Source organism: Eubalaena glacialis, chromosome 13 (assembly GCF_028564815.1).
Source record: "Eubalaena glacialis isolate mEubGla1 chromosome 13, mEubGla1.1.hap2.+ XY, whole genome shotgun sequence".
NCBI classification, from domain to species: domain Eukaryota; kingdom Metazoa; phylum Chordata; class Mammalia; order Artiodactyla; family Balaenidae; genus Eubalaena; species Eubalaena glacialis.
Window position 1 is genome coordinate 52,511,331 of NC_083728.1, and position 15,621 is coordinate 52,526,951.

General features: G+C 43.0%; 1 protein-coding gene across 2 annotated transcripts in view; it reads left to right on the forward strand.

The window, feature by feature from the left end:
- Window positions 1–10,239: 10,239 nt before the first annotated feature.
- RALGAPA2 (Ral GTPase activating protein catalytic subunit alpha 2) overlaps window positions 10,240–15,621 on the forward strand; it is a 285,468-nt gene continuing 280,086 nt past the window's right edge. For both annotated transcript variants that reach the window (XM_061209921.1, XM_061209922.1), the window contains exon 1: window positions 10,240–10,441. In XM_061209921.1, coding sequence (XP_061065904.1) covers window positions 10,336–10,441 — 106 coding nt within the window. In that variant the 5' untranslated portion in view covers window positions 10,240–10,335. The remainder of the gene's footprint in view (window positions 10,442–15,621) is intronic.

Sequence of the window (15,621 nt, forward strand, 5' to 3'; positions counted from 1 at the left end):
AAGTGAAATGTAAGTCAGACAGAAAAAGACAAATATTGTATGATCTCTCTTTTATGTAGAACCTAAAGAAAGAAAGAAACAAAGAACCCCAAAAAAACCAAACTCAGGGAAAAAGAGATCAGATTTGTGGTTACCAGAGGTGGGACATGGGAGGAGGAAGAATTGGATCAAGGTGGTCAAAAGGTACAAACTCCCAGTTATAAGATAAATAAATATTAGGGATGTAATGTACAACATGACAGCTATAGTTATATAGTTATGGCACTGCTGTAGGATATGTTAGAAAGTTATGAGAGTAGATTCTAAGAGTTCTCATCACAAAGGGAAAATTTTTTTTTCATCCTTTTTCGTATCTGTATGAGACAATGAATGTTAAGTAAACTTACTGTGGTAGTTACTTCACCATTTAAGTCAAATCATTATGCTGAACACCTTAAACTTATATGCTGTATGTCAATTATATCTCAATAAAACTGGAAAAAAATCTGAAAAAAAGAATCTCTGTTCAGTTTCTTGAGTGAATATCATCAGGGGAAGTTTTACGTCTGCCAGTATTTTCTAATCAAGTTTAACTTATCCTGTGGTATATCAGATCCAGTTAAATACAAGTTGCTGTTTGCTAGGATTTCACTGTCCAAAGCAAGAGGCATATAAACCATATAAACATTGCATTGAATGCCACACTTCTAAAAAAATTCCTTTGTGTCAGGACACTGAACATACTTCCAGGGGTCAGGGCTTCTAGAAGGTGGGACTTCTCATTAAAGACTCACCTAACGTAGGTCCTGCAGCTTGAGAATTGTTAACCTGGGAGGAAAGCTAGTGTTCCCAAGGCCCTCACGAGGTCTGGACGTATCCATAGGATCACTGTGAATCTGTGTCTGGGGTTTGGTGATGCAGGTCCAGAAGCTCAGTGTTACAATGTCTGCTTGTGGTTTTCAAGCTCTGGGTGACTAGCCCTGGCCAAGCAAGCCAATTTGTAAAAGACTTTATCAAGTCAGGCAGAGTCAGAGCCATGGGGATGGACAGTTCTCAAACAACACTTCCCGCCTTCCAGCAGTTTCCACTAGAGTATGACTGACAGCTGCACTCTTCCTCTCCTGGGAGTCCTCGGTCAACACTGGCAATGTCTTACAACCTAATCTGCCTTCTGATTAATCAATCATCCAAGTCACCTTTCCTTTGTCATCTGAAAAATATAATGTAATTAAATCTGTTGCATCCTTCTCATTTTAGCAATTCCTTCCTGAGATTACACCTGGGTCTCTTAGCAGAGACTGGGAAAGCCCACTAGCCTTGCAACCAATGCATTTATTCCCTGTCTCCTGGTGTTACTGAACCAAACTTGGGTCCATTCACCCACTCGCAGTAGAGCCAATCTACCAACACTGGATTGTGGTGAAGGAAAGTGCAGTGTTTATTGTAAGGCACCTTACAAAGAGTCTGGGATAGCTAGTGCTCTAAACACACGAACTCCCTGATGGGTGTCAGCACAGCATTTTTAGAGGCCAGGTGAGGGAGGGGTGTCCCAGGGTCTGTGATCAGCTTGTATACAATTCTCTGATTGGTTGATGATGAGGTAACAGGGGTTAATATTATCAATCCTTAGGCTACAGTAGGCTTGGGGACTATGTACTCTTGGTTATCAAGTAGTTAACGTCTTCCATTTGGTGGTGGTTTTAGCACCTGTAAAGCAGCTCAGAAATGTGCATCAGATACTATTACCTGGGTACTTCAGAGAGGAGCTAAAGCAGAAGATGGAGGGAGGGGTCTGTCCCGGGAAGGCCCAGTAAGGTCCTGCTCCTTTACATCAGGGCAGCCTCCTTCTCAGACTCCAAAGTCCAGTGGTCTACCTGGTGGGGGATTTTGAAGGATGGTCATAAAAGGACAGTCACAGGAATGGCCAGGCTGAAATATGAGCTCCTTCAATGTGGATAAAGGACTTCGGGGTAGGCAGGATAGCAGGCACTCCTTAGTGAAGGGGAAAGATTCCTTTGTTTCAAGTCCCCGGGGCTAGGAACGCTGCCTAACAGACAGAAGTTCCTGATAGATCCTTCGAAAATTTCCCTTTGTCCATTTTCAAGGTTGATTTTTACAAAATACCTTCTTCGGCAGATTGATTAATAGCCATAATTCTTAATCCCTCTCTCTATCCATTCATTCCCAAGACACTCCTCGCCTGACTCTCAGCTCAGCCACAGGAGTTGCTTTGGCCAATAGGATAATAGCAAATATATCACAATTAGAGGCTCATAACTGCTGTGCAATTAGACTTGCTCACACATGCCCTTTGTCATTATCATGAGAAGGACATGCCCAGCCTGGTCCACTGGTCTCAGGAGGAGGATGAGAAAAGTCTGGACCAGAGCTAGGGTACCCTAGTCATCCCAACCAAGGCCACCCTGGATCAACCAATAGGTAGCAAACTCCCAGACATGGAAGGAGTCCCAGCCAAGAAGAGCCAAGTCCAACCCGGATCAGATGAACCCTATAGACTCTGGAGTTGAACAAACACTTACTGGTGTATGCCACTGAATTTTGTGGTTGGTCGCCATACAACATTTTAGTGGCATAGCTAATTGATACGCCCTCTTCCCAACTCTTCTGGAAATTTCATCTATGTTCTTGTCTGCTCACCTGCTGCAAGTAACTAGTTACAAACCCAGCACATTTTTTAAGTGATTCCTATAATACTGGATGAATCAAAAGTCAATTTCTCAGGTCAATTTCTGTTGCCCTGCCTGTTTCAGGTGTGCCTCATGCTTTTCCTTTGAGTATTCTACTATTTACTCTGTAAATACCCTAATATCCTCTATGGAGACAAACTTTGGGTTTCTTTCCTTGCTGCCAGCACCCAAATTCTTGAAACTGCTTCTTCTGTCTGCCTCTACCTCTGGATGACCTTTTGTCCTCCCTTCTTGCCACTGACATTCCTGCTCTTTGATGGGTAAAGAAATGCCTGTCAAGCCAGTCACTTTCTGGGAACAAAAATCTAAATTATCATGTGGATACCAGGCTAGTCTGAGGTCATAGGGATGAGCCATGGAGAGAGTCATAGGCTCAAAGAATTTGAGCACCAGGAGGATGCTGGAGATAAGCCATCAGAGATAGTGTCTGGCTTTGTCCAGCTGAGGAAACGAGTCTTTGAGACTTGTTAGTTCCAGATCCTTGGGGCTGCAAGCAGGTAACCTCTCTGTTTACCGCTCTGTAACAAACAATCTCCAAACTCAGTGGCTGAATGCATTTTGTTTATTTTTTCAGAACCCTGAAATTTGAGTTAGACTTGGCTGGGGCAGTTCGCCTCAGCTCTGATGGAGAAAAATGTCATTTGGCACCTTTTGGATACATTATTCAAGCCAAAATTTTTAGACTCTGAGGTGTTACTTTGTTGTTTTTATGATTATAAATGAGTTGTTAATCTCATTTATAATAACCTGAATTATTACTTTAGCTTTGCAAAGACCCATAAACCATTCTTGGGTTTGGTCTTAAGGTAACCAGAGAAAGCAAAATATACCCAGGGCAAACTGCTGGGTCACATTATTTAGGTCCATGAGCCTTTGGCCAGCATTCTTAATCGAGCATCGTTTAAGGGCCAAAAACATGAAGCTATTTCGCCTGGTGTGATGGGGATGTCAGTGAAAATACCCCTCCTTGCCAAGGGGTGCACATAACAAAAGCGGGGTGTAAAAGATTCTGGGACACTGCTTCGACCTATTCTGATGGTGTCCAGTGTAAACTATGGAAAGCCATGGAAAACCATAGCTGTGTAAAGCCCTCCTATTAAACACATTTAGAAATAAAATGTGCACACAAATGGCCAATCTTAGTAAACAGGAATTTCGTCGTTTGTATTTTCTGGGAGTGGGAGAGAAGGGAGAAACAAAATAATCTTTATTGAACGTTTTGGTACGAGGCATTGTCCTCGCTCTTTTTATGCTGATCTACTCCTTAGAATAAATAGCCCAATGCAAGTTTGTCTCCATTTTCTAGATGAGGAAAACTGAGGCTTGGAGAATTAAGTGACCCACTTAAGATCGCACAGCTAGTAAGCGGGGAGGACTGGGAGTCAGAGCATTTGCCTTTGCTGTCATCTCATCCTGCCTTCCACAGATCCGGAAGAAGTTCACTTGTCTCTTCTCACTTTGGCATCGCCACCCTTTACTTTCATTTGGCCCTGCTGTTTTTACAAGGCTACGAGAACACACACATTTCTGCAATCCCAAGAGTATGCTGAATACTATCACAGCACAAATAGCAACCATACAGAACCAAACTGCTTCTGGCGTTCTTCACACAGCCCTTTGCATCTTACCTCCTAGCCTTGCCTGGGGTGTGTTCAGCTTCTTTCCCAGTTCAGGTGTCACCTCCTCCAGGAAGCCTTCTCTGAGCCCTCCTCTCATGGCCACTCCCCAGTCCTTCCTGCCATCTCCCATAAAGCCTTTCATGTATCACTGCTGTGAATTACTGCTATCTAGTTAGGTGTCTATCTCTTCCATTAGACTGTGACTTCTCAGGGAGTTGAGGCTGTGTCCTCATTATCTTTGTAACTCCCAGAGCTGCATCAGTATCTGTTTTCCTAGTTATTTTCTAAGCCTGGTTTTCCAACCTCCCTTTGATTTTGACAGCCAACATTCTTCGAATGAATTTTCTTTTGCTTAAACAGCCAGTCAGTTTCTGTTGCTTGCAACTAAGAATCCTGTCTGAAATACCAGGTAAAAATAGTCTCAGTTTAAGACATAGGTTTATATGTATATTAGGAAAAGAATTTGTATTCTTGTATTGTTTTTCCCAAGGATGATTATGCTCTCCAATAATTATTTTGAGATTCATTTTTTCCCAGAAAATTACAAAAATTTGCAAGTAAAACAAACTGTATGATGATGTTCTCCATTTTGAATGAATAATTTGTGTTGACATTTCATAATCTGCATTCATTTTTAGAAAATCTAACACCCAGTTCAAAATTAAGGTGTGTATCTGATCTAATATTAAACCGAATGGTGGCACTTTGTATATTGGGGGCAGATGTGAGGTAATGAACAAATTTTTGCAGACTTCTTACCTTATGTAACTCTGTCTCTCCAGCCTTTGAATCTTTTATTCAAGTTTTATTTACTGTTTAGATAGTTTCGATGATTCTTGATTTTTTTTATCATTATCATGCAAAGATATGTTTTTATTACTTATAGATGTTCTCATGTGCTTACTTCTGTGCTTATTTTTTCTAATGTTGATGTATATCCATGATTTAATACTGAAATGTTATTACTGTTTTGATGATAAAAAAAATGAAAATATATGCAGATGACATCGTGGTTGAAATGCACAGCTGTGAAAACATCTGCTTGAGTACATTTAGAAAAACGATTATGTTTCTTTCCCTTCGGGCATTACTTTGTTATCAGGAAGCCATCAGACATATCAAAATGAGTAGAACATTTTCAAAAACTTTTTTTGAGTCTTTTCTGAATTGAAATTCTCATATAAAATGATTTATAGTCAAGTTTAAAGTTAAGTATTAAATCTCCTTGCTTGACAGATATTTGGAAAGAAAAGAAACTAATGGGAAATATTTTTGGAGGAGAAAATAATATCTATTTTTAGGGTAACAGTAATACATCATCTGGAAAACAGAGACCTTAGGTTTCTTGTTTCTTAAGCATTGGGTTTTGCATTTCATTCTTATGAAGTGTTGTCATCCCTTCTTTTCTGGGAATTTTAGGTAGGAGTAGAGTCTCAGGAGCACAAGATACATATTGAATGATCTTAAGTCAATATTTCAAGGTGAAAGCTGATACAAGAAAAAAACCCTGAATTTATTAGGTTGTAGCTTTTTGTAAGGAAATAAGAACACAAAGAGTCCCATGATCAATAAAACAGACAACCTGGGGTTGCTGTTTGCAGCAATAACATTCAAATGAAGATCCACAGTATGTCTGACCCACTAAAACATCTTACTCTGGAGGACAGGCACAATGAATTTATCTGACAGGAATATTTGAGGCTGAAAGTTGATTTTTTCCAAATATTAAAATTAACATAATATTCATGACTATCAGGATTAACACGCAGGCATGAGGTATTTTAGTCAATCTAAAAAAAAATTCTTCCAATCTGAAAAATTCTGTTGCATGAAATATTTGGAAATAAAATACATTAATGTGTAGGTTACCTGGAAACCACAGAGCTGGCAGATCTAAGTATTTGGAATGATTCCAACTGTGGAAGTTAGGAAGACGAACAAATTGTCTCTGATAGCAATGACTGAGATTTGAGGCAAGATATGGTCAAAATTAGATGGGGGAAGCCTATGAGGTATTTCTCCTTTGTTGCTAGTAGCAACACCAATTAAGGAGGAGATGCAGGGGCCCAGAGTGGTGGGGGGAGATAAATGATGGTTTCATAAACAATGAACAGTCTGTTTAAGGAGATGTGGATTAATGTACAGCATAGAGAATATAGTCAATAATATTGGAATAACTGTGTCTGATGACAGATGGTGACTAGACTTATTGTGGTGATCATTTCGTAATGCATAAAAATATTGAATCACTATGTTGTACACCTGAAACTAATAGAACATTGTGTGTCAATTATAACGCAATAAAAAGTAAGATGGGGAAAACTGAGGTATAGTTTAGAAAGATTTCTGAGAAAAGAAGGGTAGAAATTTTTTTAAAATAAATTTTATTTATTTATTTATGGCTTAGTTGGGTCTTTGTTGCTGCACGTGGGCTTTCTCTAGTTGCGGCGAGCGGGGGCTACTCTTCATTGCGGTGCATGGGCTTCTCAATGCGGTGGCTTCTTTTGTTGCGGAGCACGGGGTCTAGGCGCGCAGGCTTCAGTAGTTGTGGCACGTGGGCTCAGTAGTTGTGGCTTGCGGGCTCTAGAGCGCAAGCTCAGTAGTTGTGGCACACGGGCTTAGCTGCTCCATGGCATGTGGGATCGTCCCGGACCATGGCTCAAACCCGTGTCCCCTACATTGGCAGGTGGATTCTTAACCACTGCACCACCAGGGAAGCCCAAGAAGGGTAGAATTTTAAAATATGGGTGCACGGTATGTTAATTAAATCAAAACCATTGTACTGAACAACATTCTCTAATTATGCTGACTGAGATATTAACGAATGAATGAATGAATGAATGAAGTAAAATGAGCACGTAGGACATCTTCTCATTACTTCTTATGGTGGCACAGCTCTGCATAGCACTGCCTAATGTGGATGGGCTGGGTTCAGTCAGCTACTCTCCGGTGTGCGCTCATGTGCAGAAATTTATTTTCACACAGTTCTGGAGTCCAGAAGTCTGAAATCAAGGTCAGGATTAGGCTCCCTCTGGAAAACCCCTAGGGAGACTCCTTCCTGGCTTCTTCCAGCTTCTGGTGACTGCAGGGGTCACTTGGCTGTGGTCATATGACTCCAATCTCTGCCTGTGTTTTCACCTTCTTCTTTGTTTGTGTGCCTTCTCTTCTGTGTCTTATAAGGACACTCATTAGATTTAGGGTCCAGCCAGATAATTCAAGATGATTTCACCTTGAGATCCTTGACTTGACTACATCTGCAAAGATTCTTTTTCCAAAAAAAGTCACAACCACACATTCTGGGGATTAGGACATGGACATAGCTGTTCACCCTACTATACTGGTTATTATAAATAATGCTAAAGGAATAACCTTCCACATGTGGTTTTATATATTTGTGGAGGTATATCTTCAGAGTAGATTCTTAGAAGTAAGATTTGTGTCAAACAGCAAGTTTCTGTAATTTGGCCAAATTCTCCCCCATAGGAGTTGTACTATTTTACACTCCTATTAGCTGTGTTTCTCTACAGCGTTGCTACCAGAGCGTGTTGTCAACTCATGTTTTTGTTTTTGTTTTTGCTTTTTTTTTTTGCGAATCCAAATGGCATTTCAGGGTAGTCTTAATTTACATTGTAAGTTTTTAACTCTTGATTTCATTATCTGTATTTATTGATGACAGCAGGACACTTGTTCAACAGTACTCAAGTGTCTACAAAATACTTGGCACTCTGAACCTCCAGGGATAAAAATCGATTGCAAAGCAGGTGATGTTTGCAAGAAGTTCACAGTCTAGCAGCAATGATTTTGTGGAGCAACAGAGAATAAGAAGTGTTTTTATTTATTTTTATTTCACATGGAATATATATACATGGTGGGTGGGTGAAAAACCTCAAAATAATAACTTACGTTTCTTGATTTTTTTAGAGAAGACCTGGAGTTCTACATTTTCATCAGTGAGTAAAGGCTAGATACGATGGATGAGATGAACCTGTATGCATGAATGCCTATTTCTGTTACTACCAAGTTTTGACCATGTCATGTGTTCACTGAACACTGTTGTTTATCTCTTCATTTATCTAGTTGCTCTGCCTCTCAACTAAATTGGAAGCTTTGGAGGTAAGGAGGCTGCATCTTATACAGCTTTTTATCCCCAAGGTTTAGACTCATGCCTTGCGCATAGCAGGGGCTCAACAAATGTTTGACTTTGATTGATAGGTTGACTTGCGATAGATAAATTGAATTCCCTAAGACAAGTGCATCCTATTTTTTTCCATCAATGCAATGAAAGTTATCTTCCCCTAAAAGAATGGTGTGGTGAATATTGTGACTTACTATGTGTAGCCAAGTACAGGCTAAATTTCTGCAACAAAGACACCCAGAATGCTTTGACTTAAGAGAGAAGGTTATTTCACTCTTGTGACAGTCTTGGAGGGTTTGTGGTCCTGATGGAGAGGTCATCTGGGGACCCAGGCTGGTAGGGCAGTTCTGTCATCATCCTGAGTGTGGGGCTTCCATCTCTGGGTCTGAGATTCATCCATGCCATTGGGTTTATTGGTTGTCTATTCCTTTTTACTGCTGAGTAATATTCCTTTGTATGAATATATCCCAGTTCTATCAATGCTATTTGATAATTTGAAAAATAGAGGATCTAACAACCAAGAGATATTTTTTGCATGCCTGGATTAAATATGTAGGATTATTTTAGCTTTTTATCCCATTTTATTTAACGAACTTTTATTGACTGCTTCGAGGTCAAATACAGTGCCCAGCGATGAGGCTAGAAGGCTGTGTAAATCGCTGGCTCTTCCCCCAAGTTACAGTTTAGCCGAATGAGGAAAAGACAGTTGTGTTGTCCCAATTTGATAGAGATCACGTGATTTTAAACAGCCAGCTTAAGTACTTGCTAAAATGTTGCCAAAATTTGAAGCATCAAAGGATCCAGATGCCAGTAAATAACCCTGCAGATCTCCAGACCATCTTCCATCTCAAAGTCTTGCCTCAGGTTACAGGCACCTGGCCTTAAAAAGCATCCCAGCCTGAGAGTAAGGTCCCTCAGGTTCTATTTCTGGTTCTGCTACTGTATTGCTAGGTGGCCTTGCACAACACAGAGAACGTGCACTTCCTACAAAGCAAAAGGCAAGACGTTGAGGAACCTGCCAGTGAGGCACTCTCATATCCCAATGAAGACGGGTCCCAGGAACCAAGGGGAGTGGGGTTGGCCTCCTCTCCCAGAGCCTAGGCATGCCCTTCCCTACTGCCAAAGCCATTCATTTTAGTGTGTAATTGGAGCTCCGATTTTGGTATGATCAACGGGATTTCCACTCGCTCCCTCACTCCCTGTTGTGAGTTTCTGTGGTTCACGTTGCACTAGAGGGAACTGGGTGGGCGCACAGGCCGGAGACTATAGATACAGAAGCCTTGGGCCTCCTGGAGCAGGGGGCGGGCGGATGCTGCCCAGTGACTGGGACCCTGGAAATGTGGTCTCAGGGTCTCGCCTCCTGGAGAACTACCTTTCCCAGGAGCACTTGCGGCCCGCGGCGGGGTGGAGAGGGGGCACGTGCTCAGAGCCGGCCCACTGACTCTCATCGCGCCGAAAGCGCGCCAGCCTGATTGGAGGGCTCTGTCGCGGTGCATCCCGGGACTTGGAGTACAGCGTGTGCGCGGGGCCAGCTTCTTTGTGATTCGCGGCGCCTCCTCGGAGCCCGGGCGCGCCCCCGCGAGGCGGGTCCCGACGACGCGCGCGTGCGCTGCGCCCAGGGGCCGGACGGCACCTCCCGCGGGGCGGGGCGATGGGTTCAGCGTCGACACCGCCTTCCTGCCCGGCCCCTCGCCGGCCAGGCCCGCCCCTCCTTCCTGGAGCCACAGCCGAAGCGGCGGCGGGCGGCGGCGGGCGGCGGCGGGCGGCGGCGGCGGGCGGCGGCGGGCGGCGGCGGGCGGCCCAGGAGACACGCGCCGGCCTGACCCTATGCGGTGACTCGCGCGGCGCAGGCGCCTCCTGCCCCGCCGGCGGGGCCCGGGCTCCCCGCGGCGGGATGTTCTCCCGAAGGAGCCACGGGGATGTGAAGAAGTCCACGCAGAAGGTGCTGGACCCCAAGAAGGACGTGCTGACCCGCCTGAAGCACCTGCGGGCGCTACTGGGTGAGGCGCGGCGCGGGCGGGGGTCGGGGCGGGATGCCGGGACGGGGGGCGCAGACCCTCTGCCCGGGCCCTGGCGTTGTTCCCGGGAAGCGGGCAGCCTGGCCCGCGGGCTTGCCCGTCGCCCTCGAGTGTAAACTTACCCCGGATTCTCTCCGGGTGGCCTCGGGGCCGGGCGCGGCCGGGACGGTCCCCTCCCCAGCAAACCCTGGGCGCCCGGGGGTCCTCTCACGCACACATCGAACTGTCATCTTCCCTCCCAGTTTTTAATTTTTATTTTTAAGTCCGAGACTAAGTAGACTGAGACCCCAAGTGGTCCCAGCACGGACTTAATTGAACTGTCATCTCCTCCTCCCCCCCACTTTAATTTTATTTTTACTTTTGAGTCCGATCCCCGAACAGACTGAGCCCCCAAGTGGCCCCGGGATAAATTTAAGTGCCGTCTCTCTTCCCATGGGTCTGGCTGCTTCATTTTCTTTGTGTTCTTGGTGTGAAGGGGACTCCTCGTGTCTGCTTGGAGGGAGGGGTGACTTTCCTGGGTTCAAGGAGGCTGCTTCTCCTTTATTGTCAGGATGACACTGATGGTTATGTGCCGCCTTCCGTTTTTATGAGCCCGCTGGGTGGAGGTTCTGCAGAGCCCAGGTCGGCCGGCACTTGACCTGGGATGAAACTCACCCCTGTGGGTGTGAAGTGTTCCCAAGGCTTCCTGTCACCTGCCACCTGTGATCTGTAGCTGGTTTGCTATGCTGTGTTTTGTTTTCTCTTCTTACCTCCTTAGTCTTAACTTGTGTTTAAGGTGGAAACACCTTTGCTGTCTATAGACAGACTTGTCTTTGTGTTATTTGCGGGCTGAGAAAAAGATACTTTGTTTCTTCTAGATGTCTTTTTTTATGCTTAAAATGAGCAAAATCACCTGATTTAGGGCACAAAGTCTTAATGTGTCTGTCACTTGAGGAAATATGGTATAACAGAATTCATCATATAGGTGAGAATTTTAAATAAAGATCTTGTTCATGAGATTAAAATTTGCAAATGATTTCTATTTATACTCCGTGAACTACCTCTAAGGAAAACAACAAATCCACACACCTGGTTTTGCCAAGTGAAGTTTTTTACATTCTCGAATTCCTTGAGATTCTGCCCGTCTCGGTCAGCTTGGAATGAAATGTAAATTAAGTACTGTCTCGGTCAGCTTGGAATGAAATGTAAATTAAGTACTGTTAGAGGGATTAGTTTTCAAGACTTTTGAAAGTGAAATTCGGTGTTCTTGGTAAACTGAACTTTCTACTTCCTGTACTAAAATACCAGGCGCACACAGGACGCATTGTGTGGGGTTCTTAGTAGTGACTGATTAACACCTCCTGCAGGGACCTTTTTGATAAAGGAGAGTAGAGTGGTATTTTAAAGCAGTTGATACTTGGGGACTTTTTCTGTGGTAGAGAGCTTGAACTTAACTTTTGTTCTGTCCAAGTCTACAGGATTAAGTTGGCTACATTTTGCAAAGGCAGACGCAATTAAACCTAGATGTTGGTTTTCTTAGAGACACACAGTACATTGTTACTGTTCTGAGAAAGTAGTTAGTTTTCAAGGCTCTGTGGTTTCAGTTGAAGGTGTGTGTCTTATTTTGAGGAACTTTCTTTTGCCCTTTCATTGAGCCATCTGACCTCAGTTTTGCAGCGTGGAGAGGCTCTGTGATATTTCCTTATGTATGTTGGTCTTTGTTGATGCATCTGCTGGTGGACTGGCCCAGTTTACTTCATTTATTACTGTAATCTTACCTGTAGGCACTAGATTTTTGTAAATGTGTCTGAGGAGTTCTAGTTCATAATGTTTCATGTAAACTTTCGCTTACAACTGTGGTTGAAAGGCTTTAAAGAAAAATAGTACAGCAGTGTACTAGTCCCACCACGTCGCATACCCTACTGGTTTGCTACTTTAAGGAAAAGTCTACTAGGAAAAAAGTCCTTTTCATCTGAAAAATAGGATTTAGCCAAGATCAAGAAACTATTTGAATTGGGGTTGACATATACACACTACTATATATAAAATAGATAACTAACGAGGACCTACTGTATAGCACAGGGAACTCTACTCAATACTCTGGAATGACTTATATGGGAAAAGAATCTAAAAAAGAGGGGATATAGGTATATGTATATGTATAACTGATTCATTTTGCTGTACAGCAGAAACTAACACAACATTGTAAATCAACCATACTTCAATAAAAATTAAAAAGAAAAAGAAAAAGAGACCAGATCTGTGGTTACCAGAGGCAGGGTGTGGGGGGATAATTGGATGAAGTTAGTCAAAAGGTACACACTTCCAGTTATAAAATAAATAAGTACTAGGAATGTAATGTACAGCATGGTGACTGTAATTAATGCTGCTGTATGTTGCATATGAAAGTTGTTAAAAGAGTAAATCCTAAGAATTCTCATCCCAAGGAAAAACTTTTTTTTTCCTATTTCATTCGTTTTGTATCTATACGAGATGATGGATGTTCACTAAACTTTCTGTGATAATCATTTCGTGATGTATGTAAGTCAAATCATTGTGCTGTGCACCTTAAACTTATACAGTGCTACATGTCAGTTATGTCTCCATAAAACTGGAAGAAAAAAAAATAAGTATATTTGCAAAAAAAAAAAGAAACGATTTGAAGGAAATGAATAGAAATTATTATTGTATTTTTATTTGTATATTTAGATAATACTCTTGCTTTTCACATATTTTCCAGTGATAATAACGATGTTATTTTTTACATACAAAGCTGATAGCACTTGACCTGGATTTGTAGCCTGCGGCTGCATGACTTTGAGCCAATTACTCAGCCTGTCTTTGAACCTCAGTTTTTTTACTCTGTAAATGGGTATGGTGATGTCTGCCTCGTAAAGGTTATTGTGAGTGTGATGTATAGCTACTTCAGCTTGGAGTAGACATGTAACAGTTTCCTCTGTCATTACTGTTTTCCTGTCGTTAGTAGGATAGGACAAGCGTTTTGATAGGTTGTCCCTTCTCCTTTCTTATTTTAATAATTGTGATGGATTTGCTCCCTCTTCATAAAAATTAGTCTGTGTTTAAGACAGCTGGCTGAGAAAGATACGGTTAGCTGTGAAAAGTAGAGTATTTCTTCGTATCATGGTAATGACTCCTGTTAGAACTTGCTTAGCTACTTTGACCTGGCTATATATTGTAGATTGGCCTGGTATTATTAACTTTATTTTAAAGGGGGAGGGGAAACTGAGACACAGGCAGGGCTTACTGGGGGCCAAGCCATGCACTCAACGTTGTGTATGTATTATGTAATTTAGAGGAAGAACAAAGAGCTGTTAGGTCCCCTGACTCCCAGGTCTCCTTACATTGTTGAAATCATCCTTGGGAAAGTAAATAAGTAAACAAAACAAAACAAAACTAAAAAAAATTCTGTGCATTGCTGTCTTGCTGCAGCAAAGATTCCATGTCTAATTAAAAGTTGAGTGCCTACTGTGAGTCCCAAAATAGGGTTTAGAAATGGCATTGATATGGCAGGAAGAATAGACGTAAAATACTAGTAAGCATGTAGTGTGTTATGTAATTAGAGAGTGGCTTATATGTGGTGGACTCCATTATAGGATTTCAAGGGGCAGAAAAGATCATTAAGAACAAAGATAGGGGCATCTTGAAGGAGACCGTGAAGAATGGTTAGACTCGTTCTGTCCAGTAGAAATAGATATCAGCCACAGGTGTGATTAAAAATGCTCTGGTAGCCACATCTAAAAAAGTAAAAGGAAACAGGTGAAATTAATTTTAATAATATCTATATATATTTTTAACCCCATACATCTAATATGTGTTATATCAACAGGTAATGAAAGTAAAATGTTCAGTTTTTTCCATCATTTTTTGATAGCAAGTCTTTGACTATAATCTCTTCAAATATTTTCTCAGTTCCTTTCTTTTTCTCTTCTTCTTCTGGGACCCCTATAATTCGAATGTTGGTGCGTTTAATGTTGTCCCCGAGGTCTCTGAGACTGTCCTCAGTTCTTTTCATTCTTTTTTCTGTATTCTGCTCTGCAGTAGTTATTTCCACTATTTTATCTTCCGATAGCAAGTCTTTGAAATCCCATGTGTACTGTATGTGTGCAGCACGTCTCCGATCAGGCCAGCGTCATTTCAAGAGCTCAGGAGCCACAGGTGGCCAGCGCGGCATGCTGGACAGAGCAGGGTTAGACTTGGGGAGGGTCGAGGGGGAGAGCATTTCGGGCTGAGGTGGGGAGGAGCTGGTGGTGGAAATACACAGCGATGATGCGGGAGGTTGAGGAACCTCGGGCACTGAGGATTGGGTGCTGGAACCCTGGCCCTGAGGGTGTCCGCAGTGTCAGCAGTGACCAAAGTGGTGTGTAGGCCAGGGGTGAGGGCAGGACAGCGAGTTGGACTTCGGGGTCATGGGGGAGGGGAGGAGAGGTGGCCTGACCGGTAGGAGCTGAGGCAGGTTGGGGCCAGATCAGAAAGGGCCTTGTTTGCCGGAGTTAGGAGCTCAGATCTTATCCTGCAGGTGAGAGGGCCCACTGGAGAATTCTTAGCAGGTCAAATGGTAATGTTCAAGCACTGCCTCTCTGCCGGCAGGGCCAGGATAAATGGACGGGGCCAGTGGGAAGGCAGGGAGACACTGAGAAGACTGGTGATGAAGGAGCAGACAGGTGCTGGGGCCTGGAGAGGAGGGGCGGGGCCACGAAGATCCTGTGGCAGGACAAGCGATTCTCAGGGAGGAATGAACATGAGGTTTGCAGAAGCTGGGCGAGGAGTGATTAATCTGAAGGAGAAGAGGTTTGGGGTCAGGGGCCACAGACCAGTGAAATCTAGTGACACCAGGGTTCAGACCAAATATCTGGAGCCAGAGAGGAGAGAACAGTCGCTCACAGAGGCTCTACATGCCCATAGAGCAAAATTGAACATTTTGATATGTTTCCTTTTGTGCATCTGTTGCTTTAAGTAGGGACAAGTTCACTTACAATTTTAAACGTTGCCTTTTAAGCTTACTTTTAACATTTCCCAATGTTTTGTTCCTTTTATTTGTATTAACTACAGATGTTTGTTGAGGCGATGTACCATAATTTAGCTTACCATTTCTTGGGTAGTTAAGTAGTTTCCTTCCTTCATCTCTCCCTCTTTTTTTCCTCTCTCGCTTTTTCTTTCTTTCT